This window comes from Equus asinus, chromosome X (genome assembly GCF_041296235.1).
Source record: "Equus asinus isolate D_3611 breed Donkey chromosome X, EquAss-T2T_v2, whole genome shotgun sequence".
Lineage (NCBI taxonomy): Eukaryota > Metazoa > Chordata > Mammalia > Perissodactyla > Equidae > Equus > Equus asinus.
In genome coordinates, this window is record NC_091820.1 from 12,768,303 (window position 1) to 12,790,123 (window position 21,821).

The 21,821-nt window shown below is 42.5% G+C and overlaps 1 protein-coding gene and 1 non-coding gene across 2 annotated transcripts in view; one reads left to right on the forward strand and one right to left on the reverse strand.

The window, feature by feature from the left end:
* Positions 1-771: 771 nt before the first annotated feature.
* On the reverse strand, positions 772-885 carry LOC123282834 (U5 spliceosomal RNA). The gene has a single exon (XR_006523121.2). It is a non-coding gene; the product is annotated as a U5 spliceosomal RNA (small nuclear RNA).
* Positions 886-12,583: 11,698 nt separating this feature from the next.
* Positions 12,584-21,821, forward strand: part of TXLNG (taxilin gamma) — a 52,234-nt gene continuing 42,996 nt past the window's right edge. The window contains exon 1 of the mRNA XM_044764327.2: positions 12,584-12,892. Coding sequence (XP_044620262.1) covers positions 12,692-12,892 — 201 coding nt within the window. The 5' untranslated portion in view covers positions 12,584-12,691. The remainder of the gene's footprint in view (positions 12,893-21,821) is intronic.

The following is a 21,821-nucleotide window of genomic DNA, read 5'->3' on the forward strand; positions in this document are numbered from 1 at the left end:
CGGCATTTCCACTCATGGAACTTATTCTAAGGAATTGGACAGGGGCTGGCCCCATGGCCAAGTGGTTGAGTTTGCGCGCTCCGCTGTGGCAGCCCAGGGTTTCACCAGTTCGGATCCTGGGTGCGGACATGGCACCGCTTCTCAGGCCACGTTGAGGCGGCGTCCCACATGCCACAACTAGAAAGACCTGCAACTAAGATATACAACTATGTACCGGGGGGATTTGGGGAGATAAAGCAGGAAAAAAAAAAAAAAGTTGATGAGCTTGTGAAAGGGAACGTTGATATACTGCTGGTGAGAGCATACACTGATAGGATCTCTTTGGAAAAAAGCACAAATTGTCATTACTTAATTGAAAAGTTGAATATGCACTTCTCTTTGACCAGCAATTCCTCTCCTAGGGAGTATAAAATGATATAACTACTTATGAGGGAAATTACCATTACTTAGTAAAATGGAAGATACATGGAAGGATATACCCACGTGCAACTAGGTGACACATGCAAGAACATCTATAATAGTATTCTAATGGCCCCAGACTGCACACAACCCAAATGTCCATCACACAGAATGGAAATATAATTATGTGATATGTTGTGAGTGAATCTATGAATCTCACAAATATAAATGTTGAGCAAAAAAAAAAAAAAAAAACAAGACCCAGAAGAACAGAATAGCTCCAACCCAGACTTAAGAGAACAACAGCAAAAAGAAAAAAAACAGAATAGGAAATCACAGGTACCCAAAGGTCTACTATTACACACAAATACTAGCCTTGCACACACAAGGCCTTAAAAAACTCAATCAAGGCTCATTTGTTTCTCTCCACGGAAATCTTTAGTAAAAGGCGAAAGATTTATGCGTTTTGAAGAGAAAAGTGAGTACAGTAATGCTCTTGGAGAGACAATTGCCAGGGAACTGCCACTCCTGGTACACTGAGGGTGAAGTTCAGCCCGACTTGAGAGCCTGCAGCAGCTCTTTCAGTTAATTGGGTAAAGAACAGTCTCATTCTTTGAAATAATAGGTTTAAAGGAAACCTACAGCTTTTAACTTGAAAATATATTGCATGCAGTGCACTATGGTTATGCAAATGAAAGCTGAGTCATCACCCGGGAGATTCACACCGTAGCTGCCGAGTTCATCTGAAGCCTGCTTGGCAGGCAAAGGACCCGTCCCCAGTCTACCCGGGACCCTGATTCCATCTGTTTTGTTCATTGAGGCTCTGAGTGTGAATTTTGGGGGATAAAGGATTTTGTTGATCGCTTAAGAAAATGATGTCAGAGCTCTGTATATGACATGAGAGAGGGTTCACACTATAATGTTAAATGAAATATAAAAGGCAAATTACAAATATCTATTTAATTTGATAGTTGAGGCTCTAAACCAGGGATCAGTCAAGTATCCTTATGAACTGAGGGGTTTAAATATATTCAATATGTGTCAATTCATTGCTCTTTTTATCTTTATTGATGTTTAAATTGTCCTATCTTAGGCCAATAAGAGCTTCTTCAAGTAGGCCCTTGAGTCTTTTTGACTCAACCCTCGTAGTCTTTGATAGCTTCATTGCTTGTCAGCATCCACACACACACACACACACACATACACAAGATGACAAGATGTCCCGTACTCATCTTTCATATTTCTGCCCGAGACCTGGAATCAGGCATTTCTCCAAGGAGTCCTGGTTCTTTCAATGGGACAAAGTCTTTATTCTTCAAGAATTGTCTTGGCTATTCTTTGCCCTTTGCTTACTGTATTCAGGATATAGAAGGAGTTTTGAAGAAGAGTCAATGACATGAAGAGTTGATGAGGGAAAATTCTTCTTTATAAAAGAATTCCAGCTAATAAATACAAAAAGTACCATTTTGCAAGGCAAAATGAGGTAAAGATCTAGTCAATAATCACGAATGATGCTAGAACCATTAGGAGAAAGGTTGATGAGAAACCTTATAATGAACTTAAAACAAAACAAAAACTCTAATATCTTGAATGAGATATTAGAAAGTATTGCATCCATGAAAAAAATAACAGTATGCTATAGAAAAAGAACTTATTCAGAGAACAAGAAATAGATCTAGGGAATTAAATTATGATTGCATAATTCAAAACTTCATTTGAAGACAAAGTTGAGATCATCTTCTAGAAAGTAGAGCAAAATAGGATGTAGAAAAATAGGAGAGAAAAGATAAAAATTAGGAGATCATTCCAGAAGGTACAATATCTAGCTAAAGGAAGTCCAGAAAGAGAAAACAAAATGGAGAGGAGAAAATTATGAAAGAATTAAGGAAACTTTTCCAGCACACTCATGCACACACTTCCCCATCACCATCCTCCTGATATAGTTATGTTTTAATTTTGTTAATTTAATCTTTTTTACATTATTTCCATGTGAATATTATTCACAACCTAGGCATATAGTGTCCTATGAATACAGTACTTTTCTTGTTCAACTTTTTTTGTCTCTGAGTTAATAACCACCTTGTGTTTTGTTTTTGTTTTTTTGCTGAGGAAGATTGTCCCTGACCTAACATCTGTGCCACAATCTTCCTCTATTTTGTATGTGGGATGCTGTCACAGCATGGGTGATGAGTGATGTAGGTTCGCACCTGGGGTCGGAACCTGCGAACCTGGGCTGCCAAAGTGCAGCATGCTGAACTTAACCTCTATGCCATGGGGCCAGCCCCTCACCTCATGTTTTTATTTGCTTGATTTCTTATACATCTATTACCCAATTCTTTTTCAGAGTCTCTGCTAGAAATCTTGCTCTCCTCTCAATACATTCCAACAGCTCAGATAATTTAGTCATTTTATCTACTTCTTCCAGGAATCCTATGCCCTCCTGCTCCAATCTGGTCGTTTGCTCTCTCCAGCCAGGGTCTCCCTTCTCCTTTTTCCTGTTGGGTCCCTTTTCTTGGTTTTCATATTTCTCTCTTTTCTAGGTTACCCTTTTGTATGTCACCCAAAGTTAAGTTATACTGTGGTAACAAATGACCCCAACACCTCACTGGCCTCCAGCAACAAACATTTCTCATGTATGTTATGTGTCCCTCACAGTTGGCTATAGCTCCGTGCTTCCTCCTATCCCCAGGACCCAGGGGATGGAGCAGTCCCTGTCTGGGACATCAGTCTCAAGCCAGAGAAGTGACTGTAGCTAACCAGAGATGACCCTTAAGCTTCTGCTCAGAAGTGACACATGTCTCTTTTGCTCACATTCCAATGGCCAAAACAGGGTCACATAGCCACTCTTGAGTTCATTCCATATCTATACTTTGGCTGGGTATAAAATTCTTGATTGGAAAAAATTTTTCTTTGAGAATTTTGAAGGCATTGCTGTATTGCCTTCTAGCTTTTAGTGTTGTTGTTTGGAAACCAATGCAATTTTGATTCTTGAATCTTGATATGTGACCTTTTTTCTCAGGAAGCTTTTAGGATTCTCTTTTTGTCCCTGTGGTGTGGTGTGGGAGGGCGGGTGAAAAGCATCAGACCCTCTTCTTCCCTAGAAGCAAATCTATATAAATATCTTTCTATGATTTAGGAATAAGTTTCATGGCATGTGACAGAAAATCCAAATTTATAGTGATCTAAATTGGATGCTTATTTCTGTTTCACATCAACAAAGTCCAGAGGAAGGTAAGCAGGGCTGACCAGTGTGCCCCAAGAAGCAATTAGAAACTGCTCCTTCCAATCCTCGGCTCCCTAGAGGGGTTATTTATCTTCCTTCCCAGCATTTGGATGGAGGAAGGGGACAAGAGGCAATGGCGCCATCTGCTATCCTGTAAGAAGGAACCAGCCACACTACATTTCCACCCCAATCACTTGGCCAGGACTTTATCACTTGGCCATTCCAGCTCCAAGGGATGCTGGGAAATAAAGTCTTATTCTCGATGTCCATGTGCCCAACTATTAATTTGGAGGGGGGTAGTATTACTAAGGAAGAGGGAAGAATTGATCTCAGAGTAGGCAGCTGGAAGTCTCTACCATGATCTAAAAGTAAAAATCACAAAACAGCTTTTAAAAAGAAGCTTGTTGGTGGGGGCCGGCAGTGGCATAGTGGTTAAGTTCGCATGCTAGGATTCAGCGGCCTGGGGTTTGCAGGCTGGATCCTGGGCACAGACCTACACACCACTCATCAAGCCACACTGAGGAAGCATCTCACATACAAAAAAAGGAGAGGAAGATTGGCACAGATGTTAGCTCAGGGACAATCTTCCTCACCAAAAAAAACACCCCTTATTAGCACAAAATATAGCTGCAAGTAAGAAAGACTGTTTAAAAAGATGAAAATGGTGGCCTCCAAGTAGTGGCAGTTGAGGGATGAGGATGTGTGAAGCAGGAGACTGCTGACTTTTTTTAACCTTTTTTTTGGAAAACAAAAGTAGAATATACAAGTAGCTATAAAAATATGTAGCTTAATAAAGTATTTTAAAGCAAACACCCTGGTAACCACAATGCAAGTCAAGAAAGAACTTTGCCAGCTACCACCAGAATCCCCTCTGAGGGCCCCAACTCCATCTCTGCTCCCTCCCTCCCTCCTCCCTGGAAGACAATCTGACTTCTTTTTTTTCGGTTGTTCTTGCTTGAGGAAGATTGTCCCTGAACTAACAGCCATGCCAATCTTCCTCTATTTTGCATGTGGGATGCCGCCACAGTGTGGCTTGATGAGCAATGTGTAGGTCCAGGCCAGGGACCCGAACCCATGATCCCGGGGCCACCGAAGCGGAGCATGCAAACTTAACCGCTTTACCACCGGACCTACCCCAATCTGACTTCTACAGTCATCATGTCCTCCTTTCTTGATGGTTCACCCAAATGTGCATCCCTAGGCACTATAGTTTTGTCCTGAGTCCTGCCCATTTTTGTAAATGTCTTTTGAGTTGTTTTTATCTGCAGTTTCCCTTCCATCCCTTTATTTTCTTTATGATTTATCTACAGAAGAACCCTGAGCCTTTGACTCCCACAGCTTCCCACAGCCTGGATGTTGCTGATTGCAAACACTAGGTGAAGCTCCAGTAGTAACTGCGCCCTTGGTGTTTCCTGCAAGCTGGCAGCTGGATGCCGAGGCTTGATCCCACTGAGCTTTGATCACTTTGACACAAGCATAGGTGGTCCACAAATCAGAGACGTAAAATGGCTGCTAGTTTCTCCTGGTGGACCTTGGGAGCCGTTGATACTCAGTGCCTAGTTCATTCATTCACTAGAGGTTGCAAAATCATGATAGTCTACTTCTAAGTGGTTAAAATGGCAAGTTTGATGTTATATATATTTGACCATAATAAAAAATGCATGCCCATTGGTGTATATAGGAAACAAAACTGGAAGGCTGTACAGTAAAGTGTTAATAATGGCTCTGTCTTGGTGACAAGATTATAGGGGATCATTTTTGACTATATCTGTCTGAAAGTTTTTCACTTTGTATATATTACTTTTATAATATAAAACATCAATAAGACGATTTCATTATAGACTAAAACAAATAGAAGAAAATAAAAACTATAGCAGAAATGAATGAATGAATATAAACCGAGATTAGGCTCAATGAAACAAAAATATTCATCAAGAAAGAAAAGAGAAAGCTTAATAATATTAGGAATGATAAAGTGTTACAGTCACAGCTAGCTGCCTTTTCAACATGAATGATACTTCAAAAAAATTTGTATATATATATATGTATATAACGATGCTAAGTGAAAGAAGTCTGATACGAAAGGTCACATATTGTATGATTGCATTTATATGAAATATTCAGAATAGGCAAATCTGTAGAGGCAGAACAAAGATTTGGTAGCTGGGAGAGGGCAGGAATGGGGAGGAATTGCTTACTGGGTACAGGGTTTTATTTGGAATGACAGAAATATTTTGGCACTATATAGAGGTGGTGGTGGCACAACATTGTGAATATACCAAATGCCACTGAATTGTTCTCTTTAAAATGGCAACTTTTATGTTATGTGTCTTTCACCTCAATAAATTAAAAAATATATATGACATTTGATATATATGTATACTCTATCCTTGAGACAATACATTTGAAAATGGACTGGATATTGGATGATATTCAGAAACTATTGTTAGAAATTGAGCATTGGTAATGACACTGAATATGTCCCTCTGCCATTCGGGCCACTCAGATCCCTCCCTAGCCCCGCCATGATCCAGCCACTGACCCCACTAAAGCCCGCCATGAGCTGAGAGCCTTCAGGACCTCATCCAGCCAGAAGCTGACCACCTGTACTGGTCATTAATCTTTCCTCTCGGAGCTTCCCCAACCGGTCCCTTCCACGCTCCTCGCGTCTCCTTGGTCCGCTGCTCCCCGTTAGGCTCTGCCATTGGGAGGCGCTAGAGGGCAGGCTGGAGGAGAGAGGGGACTTCTCAGTTTTGTCCGCATAAACTCAGCTGCGGTCTTCACCTGGCTGTAATGGGTCTCAGTGGCAGCAGTTGATTCCTATCTGCAGCTTTTCCCCAGAGGCAACCTCAAGGTGCCCTCAGAGACTCCAGCGGCAACAGCGCCCCCTCTTGAGGGGTCTGAGCCCTTCCTCCAAGCTTGTCAGTCTTATCATTCCAACTTCTCTCCTTTTTTTCCTCCCATCCTAGGAGCCACAGCTGTTTCCAGCAATTGCTACCTTAGTATTTTCTTTCCGCCTTTTCAGCTCTCCAATACATAGGTTAATCATTCTTTATATTAAATTTTATCTGTGAAAAGAACTGTCTTGTTTCTGTCTTTTGACAGGACATGACTGATGCATCACCTGTAAACAGTTATTCATTATATTTGCTTCATGGCTTTTTGTATGTCTGAAATATTTCATTCCAATATTTTAATTTTACTATTTTAATTAGCAACAAAAAAAATAAGGTAGCTAGGAATAAGCCTGACAAAAGATGTACATGCAATGTAAGGAGATATTAAAGAACACCTAAATAGATGGAAAGATACACTCTATTCATGGATGGGAAGACAAATATCACTAGACACCAATCTTCTCCAAATCAGATCTTGGAGGGGTGTCTGGAATCTGTATTTTATCCCAGGAGAATCTGAAATTGTGGTTCTTGGACCAACTTTGGAAAACTCTGGTGAAGAAGGATAATATTTCAAGTCAGAAATATTTTCTCAAGAAAAACTTGACATTTTATATGGTGATTTTCAATAGCGCCTAACTCCATGAGTATTTTATATTTTTCTTTACCATTGTCTTTATTCATTTATTTATTTAAATATAATTGATAATCTGTTGTATTTTCAGATTTTTCTTTCACTATGCTTTCCTCTCTTTTTTTGCTGGGAAAGATTCACCCTGGGCTAACATCTGTTGCCAATCTTCCTCTCTTTTTTTTTCCCTCCCCGCAGCCACAGTACATAGTTGTATATTCTAGTCGTAGGTCCTTCTAGTTCTTCTACGTGAGCCACCACCACAGCATGGCTACTGACAGACAAGTGATGTGGTTCCGCACGTGGAAACCAAATCCAGGCAGCCAAACTGGAGCGTGCTGAACTTTAACCACTGGGCCATCAGAGCTGGCTCTTTACCATTGTCTTCATACTTAAATATACTTTCCATTTCCTTGAAAGCCTATAATCATAGCCAAGACTTGGGGAATAATAAATCAGAACAAAATTCATGAAGCCAATATTCTGAAATACGCAATATGTGTATTTGAAGTTTTGAAATGCATGTACTCTCTCCCAATATGCTGTACATGACAAGAGTTTTTATTTGATGTATCCTCTTGCTGCTGGACCTGGCCCCCCAGTGTGTGCCAATCTAATACAGCCTGCCATCAATATGCCTGAGCAAGCTGGGTATAAAGTATAATCATTTTCTAAATTTTTCAGTGTTTGCCAGAAATGTGGAAGTGTAAAGGAAATGCTGAAACTGGCCAAATTCCTATAAGGACTAAAATCAGGGTTAGCTCAGATGGATGGTATTGGGTAACTGAATTAAACAATAAGCTCTTTGTTCTATGAAAAGGCAAATACTCCTTTTTCACTACCTACAACCCCAGTAGTATGCAACAAACATGAAATTCAACTCTTTTGATGACATAACACTCTTGGCTACTTAAAAGGTTAGCAGGAGCTTTTCTTTCTCTGAAAATACTCTGAGGTGGACAAGTCAAACTAACGTAGTCAATTTAGCTCCTGTTGACCCTTCAAGATACAGCTTAGACGTCACCTTAAACCTCCCACCACCAGTAGAAAATATCCCAGAATACAGTCTCTCCAGAATACAGCTCTCAGGCCTGATTTACAAAGTCAAAATGTCCCTTTAGTAACAATGAGCAACAGAGGGGCTGGCCTGGTAGCACAGTGGTTAAGTTCGCATATTCCGCTTCTCAGCGGCCCAGGGTTCACCAGTTCAGATCCCCAGTGTGGATATGGCACCGCGTGGCAAGCCATGCTGTGGTAGGCGTCCCACGTATAAAGTAGAGGAAGATGGGCATGGATGTTAGCTCAGGGCCAGCCTTCCTCAGCAAAAAGAGGAGGTTTGGCAGTAGTTAGCTCAGGGTTAATCTTCCTCAAAAAAAAAAAAAAAAAACAAAAAAATAAAACAAGCAACGGAAGCATCTCACCAAATGGAAATGTACACATATCTATAGTCTCTCTGCTGGGTAGTCAGACCCACATAGGGAGCCAGATCATAATGGGAAGGTTGTTTGGTGAGTAAGAAATCAAAACAATTTTCCCTGTCCAAAGGCATTAGATTAGGATGACGGGGCCTCCATCCCCAGACTAGGGATAGCTTTGCAATTAGGGCCATTACTTTTTTGACCAAGATTCGCTCTCTTCCAAACATTGCTTGGATGGGCTCTGCCAGCCTGGCCTCCCTGACCGTCCCTTTTCTAGGTTTCTACTTTTCTGATAAACATTGTTTCTTGATATTTGCCAATACCTTCCATCATATTATAGGTATGATGAGGTCTGTAATTTATTGTCACCAAAAACAGTGTAGTAGTAGTGGTGGCCTCTCTCGGCGTGTGTGTGTGTGCTGTGTTAAATTAAGGACGGCAATGACTCCACTCAGGACTTCGCACACCAGGGGTGGTCAGCTACATTAATCAGGGAGTTCATATTCCATATTCTAGCCACTACCAATGCTTCTGTTAGCCAGAGCTCAATCAAACCAGAGGCTCTGATAAGCAGCACAATGCAGGTTAGAAATGGTTTTTCACTGGTGAAACTAGTAGCTTGTTAGCCAGTCTAATGGGTGTCAGAAATGGGCTCACATTGGTAAAATTCATGATATTCAATATATGTGCATTGTTTAAAATAGGTGAGACTCTCCTCACCGCTGCATTGACCAAGTATAAGAACCTAGCAAATGGTCCTGTGTCCAGCTATGAACACTGAGGGTTCCAGTTGCCTGATACTGGCTATGAGACCAACAGAATCCTGCCTCTGTAATAGCAGCCAGCCAGCCTTGAGTGCCTTGTATTTCATGCAAAATGATAGTCAAGCAGGTAAAAACACATACAGTTGGGACATCATTGAGCTTATTGTTCATAAGAACTGTCTTGTGCCTCAGGCTCATGGTTGTTTAATAAAAGCCTGAATAAATAGTCCCATATTCACATCATATCTATAAGGCCTTAGGGAGCTTGGGGAGAATACCCCCTACCCAACGAAGAGCTGTTTTTCTTGTGACCTTCACCTTTCTGGCAGGCACAGTTCTTAACAGAGATAATAATTCCTTGAGCAAACATGAGAATAATTAATGCAGACAGAACATGAGATGCCCCTTAAAGACTTGGAAATAAAGAAATGATAGCCCTTGAAGACCTACAATATAACCCTGACAATGGATCCCAGCAGAGATAAGCAAAGTGTTTTACAGAGCTTTGGGCTAAGGCTTGACAGTAACCTCTATGAACACATTTAAGATAAAAATCTAAACAAAGAAAAGGTCTAGCAAAAATCAGGTTAGTTTGGGGGCTAGCCCAGTGGTGTAGTGGTTAAGTTTGGTGCACTCCACTTCAGCGGCCCAGAGTTCACAGGTTTGGATCCAGGGCACGGACCTACACCACTCAAAGCCATACTGTGGTGGCGACCCATGTACAAGATAGAAGAAGACTGGCAAAGATGTTAGCTCAGGGCCAACCTTTATTTTAAAGATTTTATTTTTCCTTTTTCTCCCAAAGCCCCCCAATACATAGTTGTGTATTTTTAGTTGTGGGTCCCTCTAGTTGTGGCATATGGGATGCCACCTCAGCATGGCTTGATGAGCAGTGCCATGTCCACACCCAGGATCCGAACCAGCGAAACCCTGGGCCGCCGCAGCAGAGCACCCAAACTTAATCACTCGGCCATGGGGTTGGCCCAAGGCCAATCTTTCTCAAGCAAAAAAAGAGGAGGATTGGCAACAGGTGTTAGCTCAGGGCCAGTCTTCCCCACCAAAAAAGAAAAGAAAAGAAAAGAAAAATCAGGTTAGTCTGACCTAAGGAAGAAGAAAGTGATCCTAGACCTAGAGAGCCAGGCAGAAGCTGTTCATTCTCTGACCAGCGTTGGAAGCTACACATCACTCCTGCTATGCTATATTCCTCAGACGCCAATCACTAAGCCTGGCCCACATTCAAGAAGAGGGGAATCAGACTCCACCTTTGGAAGGGAGGAACGTCCAAGAACTTGTGGACAGATTTTAAAACCACCATCGCCTACATTAAAGATGTTATAAGAAACAGACCTCTAAAATCCCTATTTCTTGCAGGAGCAGTAATAGCTGTGGTTCTCTTGGGTAACCAGTTTGTTTTTATTTTGTAATGTTGTGAATCACCCTGTAAACTGTGTTTTCCTTTTTTCTCAGCTGTCAAGAAGCTCAAAATAAAAATTTGGCTCACCTCCAGCTTGTGTACGAGACGTTTAGGCATATGTTTTACAGATTCAACCCGCCCATGACTTCCTCTTATTTTTCCTCTCTTCTTTCACTTTCGCTTTCTTCTCATTTCTCTCTCTCTCTGAATGAATGACATGATATATATCCATATATCTACACGCACACATATGTCGTGGAACATTGTGTATATGTTTACAAACTACTCAAATCCCTTTTGAAATAAGAACATGTATAAATAAAATACAATTAAATATTTTTCATTTCTCTTAAGACTTGAGGTCTCTTGCATAGTTCTTTTGTTTCCTTAATAAAGATAACTATTGATTTTTTTTTTGTTCCATACGTACTCATATGAAAACAACACAGAAAATCATGAAGTAAAAATACTCCCAAATCTTGCCACCCAGGGAAAAACATTATTAACATTTTGATTTATATCCTAAACATCTCTTCATAAACATACAGGCAATTCTATATAGATAGAATTTTTCTTTTTAAGCTCACCATGCTATGTATATTTTGTAGGTCAATTTTAAAAATGTTTATCATTTTTAGTAGTTGCACGGTGTTCTATTGTACCACAATTTCACTACGGTACATTTTGACACTCAATTCCCTGGACGGGTTAGAAGAAACATTGCCGATCGATTTGTTTGCCATCTTTTGGAACTTTGGCCCTTAAGAAGGTGAGGGATGGTGGCTGAGGCAATCAGCTTTATACAGAGTCTGGGTATGGGTTCATCATCCTCTGCTCTAGTTTTGAAATCTCAAAGCTGTACTGAGATGTTCTGCCCATGAAATAAAACAATGATACTTTCCTCAAATTTACAGAAATAATTAAAAATAATAGAAGGAATTTCCCCAATACTGAAATTTACTCTCATGTTTATGTTATCAAATTTTTGGCGTCTGTTATCGCTATTGCGTACTCAACTCTAATAAAAATGGTATAGGATTGATACAAATTTTTGAGTTATTTAAGACAACATGTCAGGATTTCATGACGGTCTGTGACCTTCAGAAGCTCGGTCATTGGAACTCTGGTTCCATCAGATGGAAATAGGGAATATTCCTGAGGAAAACTCCCTCCCCGCCCCAACCATGTCAAGAAAAAAAAAATCGATTCGACAAACCGAGTTTGTCAAAAAATTTCAGCAACCAAACGACTGGCGGAGAAAGCAGGATACATTTAACATGTATTAAGTGCCAACGAAGTGTAGAGAACTGTGCTAGAAGCCAGGGCGGCTCAGCCAAGGTGCATAGGATGCAGCCCCCACCCCGCAGGAGCTTGAGTCAGATAAACCATGCTGAGAGCTCTCGTGGAGGGGCAAGACTCGGGCAGGTGTTCGAGCCCAAATCCTCATTTTGAAAGCCATTACATCTCTCCTGCCTTGAAAGTCACGAAATATTTCCCCTTATCCCCAAATCATTCGAGCTCAATTCCGAAGAAGAGCAACAAAAGCAGAAACACAACAACGGGTCACCGATCCCACTCCCTCCCAAACACTGGAATATTTCTAAACTTTTCCCGAAAGATTATAAAGAGTACCTTCCGGTACCGGCACATCGCCCCCAAAAAACTACAAGTCCCAGTAGGCTGCACGCTTAGCCGTGGGTACTCTCCTCGTCTCAGAACGCAGCACTACGCACCAATCCCGATCCGGGCCTGCGAGCTGGGGCCGCGCAGGCTGCTGGGACTTATAGTCCGCTTCAGAGTCCCTTTCCCCTTCTGCGCAGACTCGCGCGGCCTCTGTTCGCCCTTCGGTCCTGCAGAAGCCCAGCCCAGGCTTCAATGCGCCCCACCCCCATCCCGCTCCATCCCCTCGGGGGCCAACCTCCTCCGGTCACGTGGGGAGCCCTCCATGCGACGATTGGATGTGGGGGTTCAGGGGCGGGGCGCGAGGCCCTGTGAGGTTCCGTGCCCCTTGTCCGGCCGCTTGTTTGGCTGCTGCCGTCACCTCATGGCGACGCGGGTAGAGGAGGCAGCGCGGGGAAGAGGCGGCGGCGCCGAGGAGGCGATTGAGGCCGGACGGGGCGGACGGCGACGCAGTCCGCGGCAGAAGGTCAGTCTGGTGGGCGCCCGCCTTGTTGCCGGGCCGGAGGAATGCTTGGGCTGCTTTTTCGGGGTCCACCTCTTCACTCTCCTCGGTTACCTTTAGCCACGGGACGAACATCCGGCCCTCTTCCCTCCCGGGGGTGACGACAGTGGGAGCAGGTGGCGGGGAGTGGGACTGGGATGGATGGGGTGGGAGGTGGCGACCGTTGGGGTTTGCAGGCGCCCTGCGGAGGGGGAGGGAGGGCTGGGGGCGCAGCCCCGTGTGAGGGGGAAGGGGCGCGAGGCGGGGGTGCGCCAGGTGTGACAGCCACATGCGGCCGGCGCCGCGGGGCCCCGGGTGCCAGGTGTTCTGTTTCCCAGCCCCCGCCCTCCGCGTGCTCGCCGACTCCCCGCGCTGGGTGCCGTCGGGGGGCTGCCTGGAGTCCCAGGCTCGCCTCCTCGCCGGGCAGGTGCGCAGGGCGCGCTGCGGGGTGCGCCCGGGCGGCGCGGGCGAGGCTGTTGCGCAGTAAGATAACCACGCGGGAGCCGGGGCCGCGCTGCGCCCCCCTTCCCCCGCCCCCCGCGCTCCCCGCCACTGCGCGGGCAGGCGAGCACCGCGGGGCTGGAGGGGCCGGTCGGCCCCTGGACCCAGATCCCGGGGCTCGTCTCTGGGCACCACGGGCCCGGCTGCACGTGGGACTGGCGATGGGGAGACGATGCTGGAGGACCTGGGTCCCGCAGAGTTGGGAGCAGCAGCGTGTGATAGCCAGTCTTCCCAATCCAGCCCCCCTCCCCCTTCTTGCTCTTTATTTTCTCTCCCTTCCCCCCCCCCCTTTTTTTTTCTTTTTTTGGTGAGCGGGAACTTGAGCGCCTCCCCCACCCTGGCCTTTGGTCTCTCTTAATCTGGGGGACAGGCTGGACCGTTCCACTTGCCATACTTGACTCATGTCAAAGAGTTTTTACTGTCTCCCTGGATACAGGAAAATCGAGACCTTCAGAATGGGAGAATTCCCCTTGTTCTGGAGTCTGTGAGTACAGTTCGAAAAAGATTGCACAACAAATGGAGTACAGGGCTTTCAGGGCCCAGGACTGGAGAACTGCGAGGAAAGGGGCTGAAAAGGTGGAAACCCCATCTTTTTTTTTTTTTTGCAGTTGAACATGTTGAAACATTCAACTTGTTGGACGTCCTGCTTGATCACTCAGGGCTATTTAATATTACTTAGGTATTTGAATACTCTTAAAAGTCACTCCTGTATAAAATTACGAAATAATATTTTTCTCATGCGATCTCATGAACTGGAAAAAGGAAAACAAAGGTTCGGTTTACATCTGAGCAAAGTGTCAAGAATTAGCTTTTGGGGGCCTGTTTCTAAGGTCAGGTATGTTCTGTCTCTCTGCGTGAGGGTGTTACTACTTCTCAATTACTTGTCTTTCTCTCCCTCTCTTTGTACTCTAAAAGAAAGATCCAGTACTTGCAGGACTGAAAAAAAAGCTGTGGACCGAATGTGCTCTAGGGATTGAACACTGTCACTTTGGACACTTCACTTACTCCCCGAGGGCGGGGAGCCAGTCTCAGTGTTTGATTTCATAGGTCCCCAGGGGAGGACTCCGATAAAAAGCCACTGCAATTGAGGACGTAAGTTCTCTCTTATGCCACTGGGGTAAGGACAAAAAGTCTGAAGTAGGAACTGAGGTTTAATGAACTAGCACTTTAAATGACCACGGTAAGAGGTAATGACCCTTTGAGGCGGTGCTCTGGTTCATAGCTGGATATGAATAGTCATGCGTGTCTGTACTGTCTCATTTTTGTTTACTTAACCTCACGCACCTATCGTCTTTGCTCATGCTTTTCTGGGCCTCTTTTTTCCTTTTGATTTCCAATTGACTATGACATGGAATTGAAATACATGGTGAAGTATTAGTTTTTGAGTTTTCATTTTAAAAAACTGGGTGAATATCTTGTGTCTGCAAAAATAACTTTTATTTCCTTAGGACCTTTAATTTTTATTTCCTCTGGGTCATTGACTTGAAAAAATATTCCTAATTCTAACTTGACTTCTGTCCTGTTTTTCAGGAAGCGGAAATGATGTTTAACTGATTGGGTTGTTTCAAAATATTGAAGGAATTAAAGGAAAAGTGCCCGTTTTGTCACTACTTGGTTACGTTAAGGGATGTAAAGTGAGAAACAATTGGAGATGGGCTTTATTGATTCCTGGTTGTTTTAACCATCTACTTAGTTACTCTTGACCTGCTCACTTGGTTGTGGCATTGTTTCATAACTTCATCCTTTTGAATGGTCTCTTGAGGTCACTCTTTTCTTCTAAAGTTAATATTACAGTACATTTCTAGGGGTATCTTGAATTGTCTAAAGGTATCTATTTTTTTTTTTTTTAATGATTGGCACCTGAGCTAACATCTGTTGCCAGTCTTTTTTTTTTTCTTTTCTTCTTCTCCCCAAAGCCTCCCAGTACATAATTGTATATTCTAGTTGTAGGTCTTTCTGGTTGTGCTGTGTGGGACACCACCTCAGCATGGCCTGATGAGCAGTGCCATTCCGTGCCCAGGATCCGAACTGGCGAAACCCTGGGCCAGTGAAGCAGAGCACGCAAATTAACCACTCGGCCACGGGGCCGGCCCCCTTGAATTGTCTAAAACTGTGCTAATATGATAGCCACAAGCCACATTGGGCTATTTAAAGGTTAATTAAAAATAAATAAAATTAAAAATTTCATTCCTTAGTCGTACTAACCACATGTCAGGTGTTTTAGTTTTTTAAGAAATTAGTAGACTTTTTTTTTTTAAGGAGTTTTAGGTTTACAGAAAAATTGAGCATAAATTACAGAGTTCCCATATATCCCCTCACGCACACCACTTTTCCCCTATTATTTACGTCTTGCATTAGTGTTGTGTATTTGTTAGCAATTGATGAGCCAGTATTGATATATTATTATTAACTAACGTCCATAATTTACGTTAGGGTTCATTCTTGGTGGTGTACATTCTGTGGGTTTTGACAAATGTATAATGACATGTATTCACCACTACAATATCATACAGAATAGTTTCACTGCCCTACAAGCCCCCTATTCCTGCCTCCTCCTCTTCCCCCACATCATTGTCAACCACTGATCTTTTTATTGTCTCTATAGTTTTGCCGTTTCCAGAATGTCTAAGGTTGATTTTCTCCTTTTTACTAGATTTTTGGTTGGGAATGTTAAAAATTATTTAACTAAATTAAACTTATTTTTAGGTCAATAAACCATTTGGAAGCATAAAGATATATAGAACCTAGGCTCAAATTAACACAATCTTATATTTACATATTACCCTGTAGTTTTTTGTTTTTGTTCTGAGGAAGATTAGCCCTGAGCTAACATCTGCCACCAATCCTCCTCTTTTTGCTGAGGAAGACTGGCCCTGAGCTAACATCCATGCCCATCTTCCTCTACTTTATATGTGGGACGCCCACCACAACATGGCTTGCCAAGCCGTGCCATGTCTGCACCCAGGATCTGAACCAGCGAACCCTGGGCCGTTGAAGTGGAACGTGTGAACTTAACCACTGCACCACCAGGCCGGCCTCATACATAGTACCCTATAGTTCTTTACGGCATGTTTGCACGTACATTAACTCTTTGAGCATCACTCGGATGGCTAGGAGAAGGCTGGGCAGCTGTCATTGCCCTCATTTACAGATGATCAACTGCTCAGTGAGGTCAAGTGATTTGCCCAAGGAGTGAAGCTGAGTCTGGAAGTCCATACCCTTTCATCTACGCTACAGTAATAAGTAGTGTGGTAGTGGGTAAATAGTATGGATTTTGGAGTCAAGACTCCTGGCTTTCTGCCACTTATTAGCTGTGCAGCTTTGGGCAAGTTTCTTGATCTTTCTAAGCCTCAGTTGCATCGTCTGTAAAGTGGGGATGATGCTGATGCTTACCACATTCGGATTGTTGTGAAGAATAAGAGTTGATATGACGCATTCAGCACAATGCTGGGCATGTGGAATTTTACTTGGTTTGGAGGGGAGAATATGTGAAAGGTCCATTTCTGTTGCTTTTAGGGCGCTATTAATTTTATAAATCCATCTTCTGAGCTTTGTATTTTTTCTTCCCAGAATCTCTCTGTGATAGACATAGTGAGGAGAAATCAGGTCAGGGTGGGGCAAAAGTATGGGGTTGGAAGAAATCATTTCATTATCTTGTTTTTCTCCCTCTTTGTGGATTTGATGAGTTTCCAGTCTTCTGGCAAAGAGATTAAGTAATGACAATCAAAAGTGATCTTCTGTTTACAACATTGTCGTCTAATTCTATGGTCAAGCTTTGGTAAATTTTATTTTCACGGGGAAGCAAACAGGCAAAGCAGTAATGAGCGCAGACCAGATCCAGCACATTCCTCTAGTCATACCGCATTTTTACATCAGAGTATGCCACGTTTATGATGTTACTGGAAGGTGTTTTATATGTTATTTTCTGTGACATTTATATTGGTCTTAACTAGAGGAGTTTTATTTAGAAATGTAGATGTCAAATCCAGATGCCGCAAAGCAGGGTGTCTGTGATTTGCTTTTGTGTGAGATTCTTCACAGAGCATTCACTATTATAGATTTCTTTTCAATACATACACTGTTCAGATTTTATACTTTTCAGAGAGTTGTGTTTCAAAGGAAAGAAATTTGAGTCCTCACTGTTTCCTGTACTATGGTAGGCGCTTAAGATGTGCTTGGATTCTAGTATCTCCTTACTTCTGAGGAGTACGTGGTAACCCCAGATATATAGATAAGGCATCTGAGGCTCAGTCCAAAAAAAAAAAAAACTTGTTTAAATAACATAGCTCAGAGTTGGTGAACTTGGCCTAGAGTTGGTGTATAATTGTGTAACTGATAGTGCAACTGATGTAACCTGCTACATGGACAGTTTCTGCTGACCTAGTAAGTTTTAACCTAATATCCCAAAGAAAGCCCTTTGCCTCTTCCTCCCCTTGCTACCCCTTCCCCTATTCTCGTTTGGTTCTAATGAGATTATTAGTAAGTTTGAGTTACTATAGCAGATGTGACAGTATTTAAAACGTGTAAAGTAGTATACAAATTTAATGGGGTATTCATCAATATTGAGAATTAGCTGTGTTTAAAATTTTCCCAACTGGGGCATTTCCAGGAGAGGATAAAAATAGGTCATGGGACCCTTTAAAGATTTGAACTCTGTGAGTATATTTTATGATTCAATTTATTTCCTAGTTGAAATTCTCTTGGTACTTAGAACTACTTAAATTTTATTACTTGAAGGAGAAGATATATAAAATGACCAGTGTTTTCCTCCTGTGCTATCAAAATAATTTTATGAGCATTTATTGCAGGGTGTTGATTTGCATTCTGTGTTACATTTCCAAAATGTCTCCAGAACAACCCCATCATCCCCCACTTCCCACTAGGTAGTCTGCCACGAGTAATATTGCTAAACCACCACCTTTTCATTTTTCTTCCTTCTCTACTCTCAGAAAGGTCAAAGTAGAATGGTTTGGCAAGGAAGATGTGCCAGTAGCTTAGAAGCACATTTCTTTGAGGATTTTTTGGATTGACATGTGGGCCATATTAAAAGTGAGAGTGTAGGCATTTTGCATAATTTGCAAATGCTTCCTTATTTATTATTATAACAGTTCTGCTGCACGTCGACCATTTATATTTATTTTGTCTAATCTTCTTATGACTCTAGAAGGTAGGTACTGTACATTCCTAGTTTACAGATAAGGAAACTGAAAGGTCGGCCTCCCTATGGCCACCTGGGAGGGAGGCAGTGGTATATTCAAATGCCAGGCTTTTTGGGCTCCAAAGCTGTTACCCATATTCCATGTGTCTTGTGCTCTCTTAACACCTTTCTTGAGGATAGTGAATAAAAATGTGCTCCTTATTGAATGTGAGCAAAACTTGGTGGTAGGTAAAATGAGTAATAGTTTTTGCTAAATGAAAACAAATTATGAAGGGTGGGGTTGGGTCATTGGGGGTATAGGAAAGCTATTGTAATCCAGGAACCAGGAGAGTTTGGAGCCTTAGGTTTACTCCCTTTTGATTCATTCACTTAGGCCCTAGGGTGACCTTAAAATACGTGATTTAGGAGATGTGCTGCACTGTAACTCCCTGCGAGGCACCTCCAAGTGTAATTTGGATAAACTGAAAGGTCAAGGGTTTAGAGAGACCCCTTTTTTTTTTTGGTGAGGAAGATTGTCCCTGAGCTAACATCTGTGCCAATCTTCCTCTGTTTTTGTATGTGGGATGCTGCCACAACTTGGCTTGATGAGTGGTGTGTAGGTCCACGCCCAGGATCTGAACCTGTGAACCCCAGGCCACCAAAGTGGAACATGTGAACTTAACCACTACGCCACCAGACCAGCCCTAGACTCTTTTTTTTTTCAGCCTGTCTTAAAGTCCTCCTGTCATCATATTAACAAAGAGCTGAAGTGGTCTGCGTAAGTAGGATAAGTAAAAAGAGAAGGCTTGGTGTTTCAGAGGTGCATCATGATTGGTCCGGTGGAGTTGGCAAAGGGTGACTTCTTAGAATCGGGCCAGGGATGTTCCATTAGATAACCTATAAAAGTAGAAGACTGTTTTACATCTTAGGAGTCTGTGGCTTGAAGATGCTAATGGTGTGACCCAGCCACTGCCCCTCTGCAAAATAGGTGAGGCCCAAGCATATTTCAGTAAGTTCGGGCATTAAAATCTTTGGATTTCCTGATCCTTTTGCTGCCTAGATAGGTATTTAGGCTAATACAGGTATCTCTCAGATTGTAAATAATCATTGAATTACAGTTTTTAGATCAAGAAGTGATTTTACAAATCATGGAGTCCAGCATGCTTTAAAGAAATAGCCATGAAAGTTAAATGAAATCTAATGCCATCATCCTCATTTTAAAAGGCAAATGATGTGCACCGTCTAGTACAGATGTTAGCACCTACTACTACAAGAGAGATTATGAAGCCAAAGAAGCCGTGTCCTAGCTACACCTTTTCTAGCCCCATTTGCTCACTCTTGGCTTCTTCACCAGTGGGGGCAATCAGGTTCCCTCATCCTAACTTCAGCGCTGGTTTCTCCTCTTTTCTTCTCATCTTTCTATTGATGCCTTTGCTCCCCTGTTCTCCTACATACTGTGACAAATCATTCTGGAGCTTTTTGCTGCTGAAAGTTAGGAGTTGGGACAACTCCTAGAACTTATCTTGCCTCTACTTTATCTTCCTCCTTAGAACTCCATCATTGCTCTAGCTTCACTCATGTATTCACTTATTAATTTTTTGGAAAACAGCTTTATTGAGGTATAATTCACATCCATACAATGCATCCACTTAAAGTATACAATTCAGTGGTTTTTAGTACATTCACAGAGTTGTGTGATCATTGTCACACTTGTTTATTTTTAATGTAACCTTGGAAGAAACATACTTTTTAGAATGTTATAGAGAAAGATAAGAATTCAGTCTCAGCTTTCCAAGTCCTAGGTTCATGACTGTGGATGAATTACTTAAAATTACCTTATCTCTGAGGCTGTTTGTTATACCTGCCTATAAGATAGTTCTGAGGATTAAATGAGGAAGTATATCAAGTACTGTTGGAGAGGCTTCTGAATGAGCCAGAGCAACAAGGGCCGAGAGAAGACGGTTTATACCGGTTCTCCCTCACCACCCACGTGGGTTATACTGATTGGTACACCAATCATTTAACAAAGGGGGAAAGAGGCCAGTTTGTTAGATGTGGCTGAGCAAGAAAGAAATGGTGCACTTCTCCCTGTCCTCCCACCTGGTCCAAGGGTATATTCCCTAGAGTTGCATCTGCTTAGTTATGGGTGCCAAGATATGGACCCCTCTCAGACCATGGTTTGACTGAGCTGGCCTTCTAGTTTCTCTCTTTCCCTGTTCCACCACAACCAGGACAGCAGTTGTCAAACTTTTTGGTTTCAGGAGCTTTTGTTTATGTAGGTTATATCTAATAATATTTCCTATATTAGAAATTAAAACAAAAATTTAAAATTATTGTTCGTTGTACAGATGAACTGATGTTGTACTAGTTATCTATTGCTATGTACCAAATCACCCCAAAATTTAGTGCTTTCAACAACATTTATGATCTCACGGTTTCTGTAGGTCAGGAATCTGAGTGTGGCTTAGCTGAGTCCTCTGCTTCAGGGTCTCATGGGTGACAGTCGTCTGAAGGCTTGACTGGGAAGGATTCACTTCCTAGCTCTCTAGTTGTTGGCAGGATTCAGTTCTTCGTGGGCTGTTGAACTGAGGCCTCAGTTCCTCATGAGCTGTTGGCTGGAGGCCTCCCTTGGTTCCTTGCCACATGGGCCTTTCCATGGGCATCTTAAAATGGTTGCTGGCTTCATCAGAATGGGCAAGAGAGTGCCAGCACAAGAGAGAAGGAAGTTGCAGTCTTTTGTCACATAATCATAGAAGTGACACCCCCTCACTTTTGCCAAAATCTCTCTTCATTAGAAGCCAGTCACTAGGTCCAACCCACACTCAAGGGGAGGAGATTATACAAGGTTGTGAATACCAGGAGGACCGTTGGGGGCCACATCAGAAGCTGCCTACCACACATTAACGTAATGTATTTTTTTAATTAAAAATAACTGGGTTTCCAAAGTAAAAGTTAGTGAGGCAAGTGTCATTGTTTTATGTTTTTGCAGATTTTTTAAAATTTATTTTTTATTGCAGGTTTCTTTGATGAGTTTGCAGATTTCTTTAATGATGGCTTAATAGGAGACAGCTGGATTCTAGCTGCTTCTGCAGTCACTGTAGCAGTATGCTATTTCAGTGGAAGCGTGTGAAGACAGTCTGGCCTCACACATGTATGTAGTTGGAACAGGGAAGAATATTTTAATAGCCTGTTTAGGTAGTTGTGAAAATTCTTTGATAGTATGCCAAAACTTGACAAGTAGTACTTCTTAAAAGTTAGTTACCAATGTGGGATCTG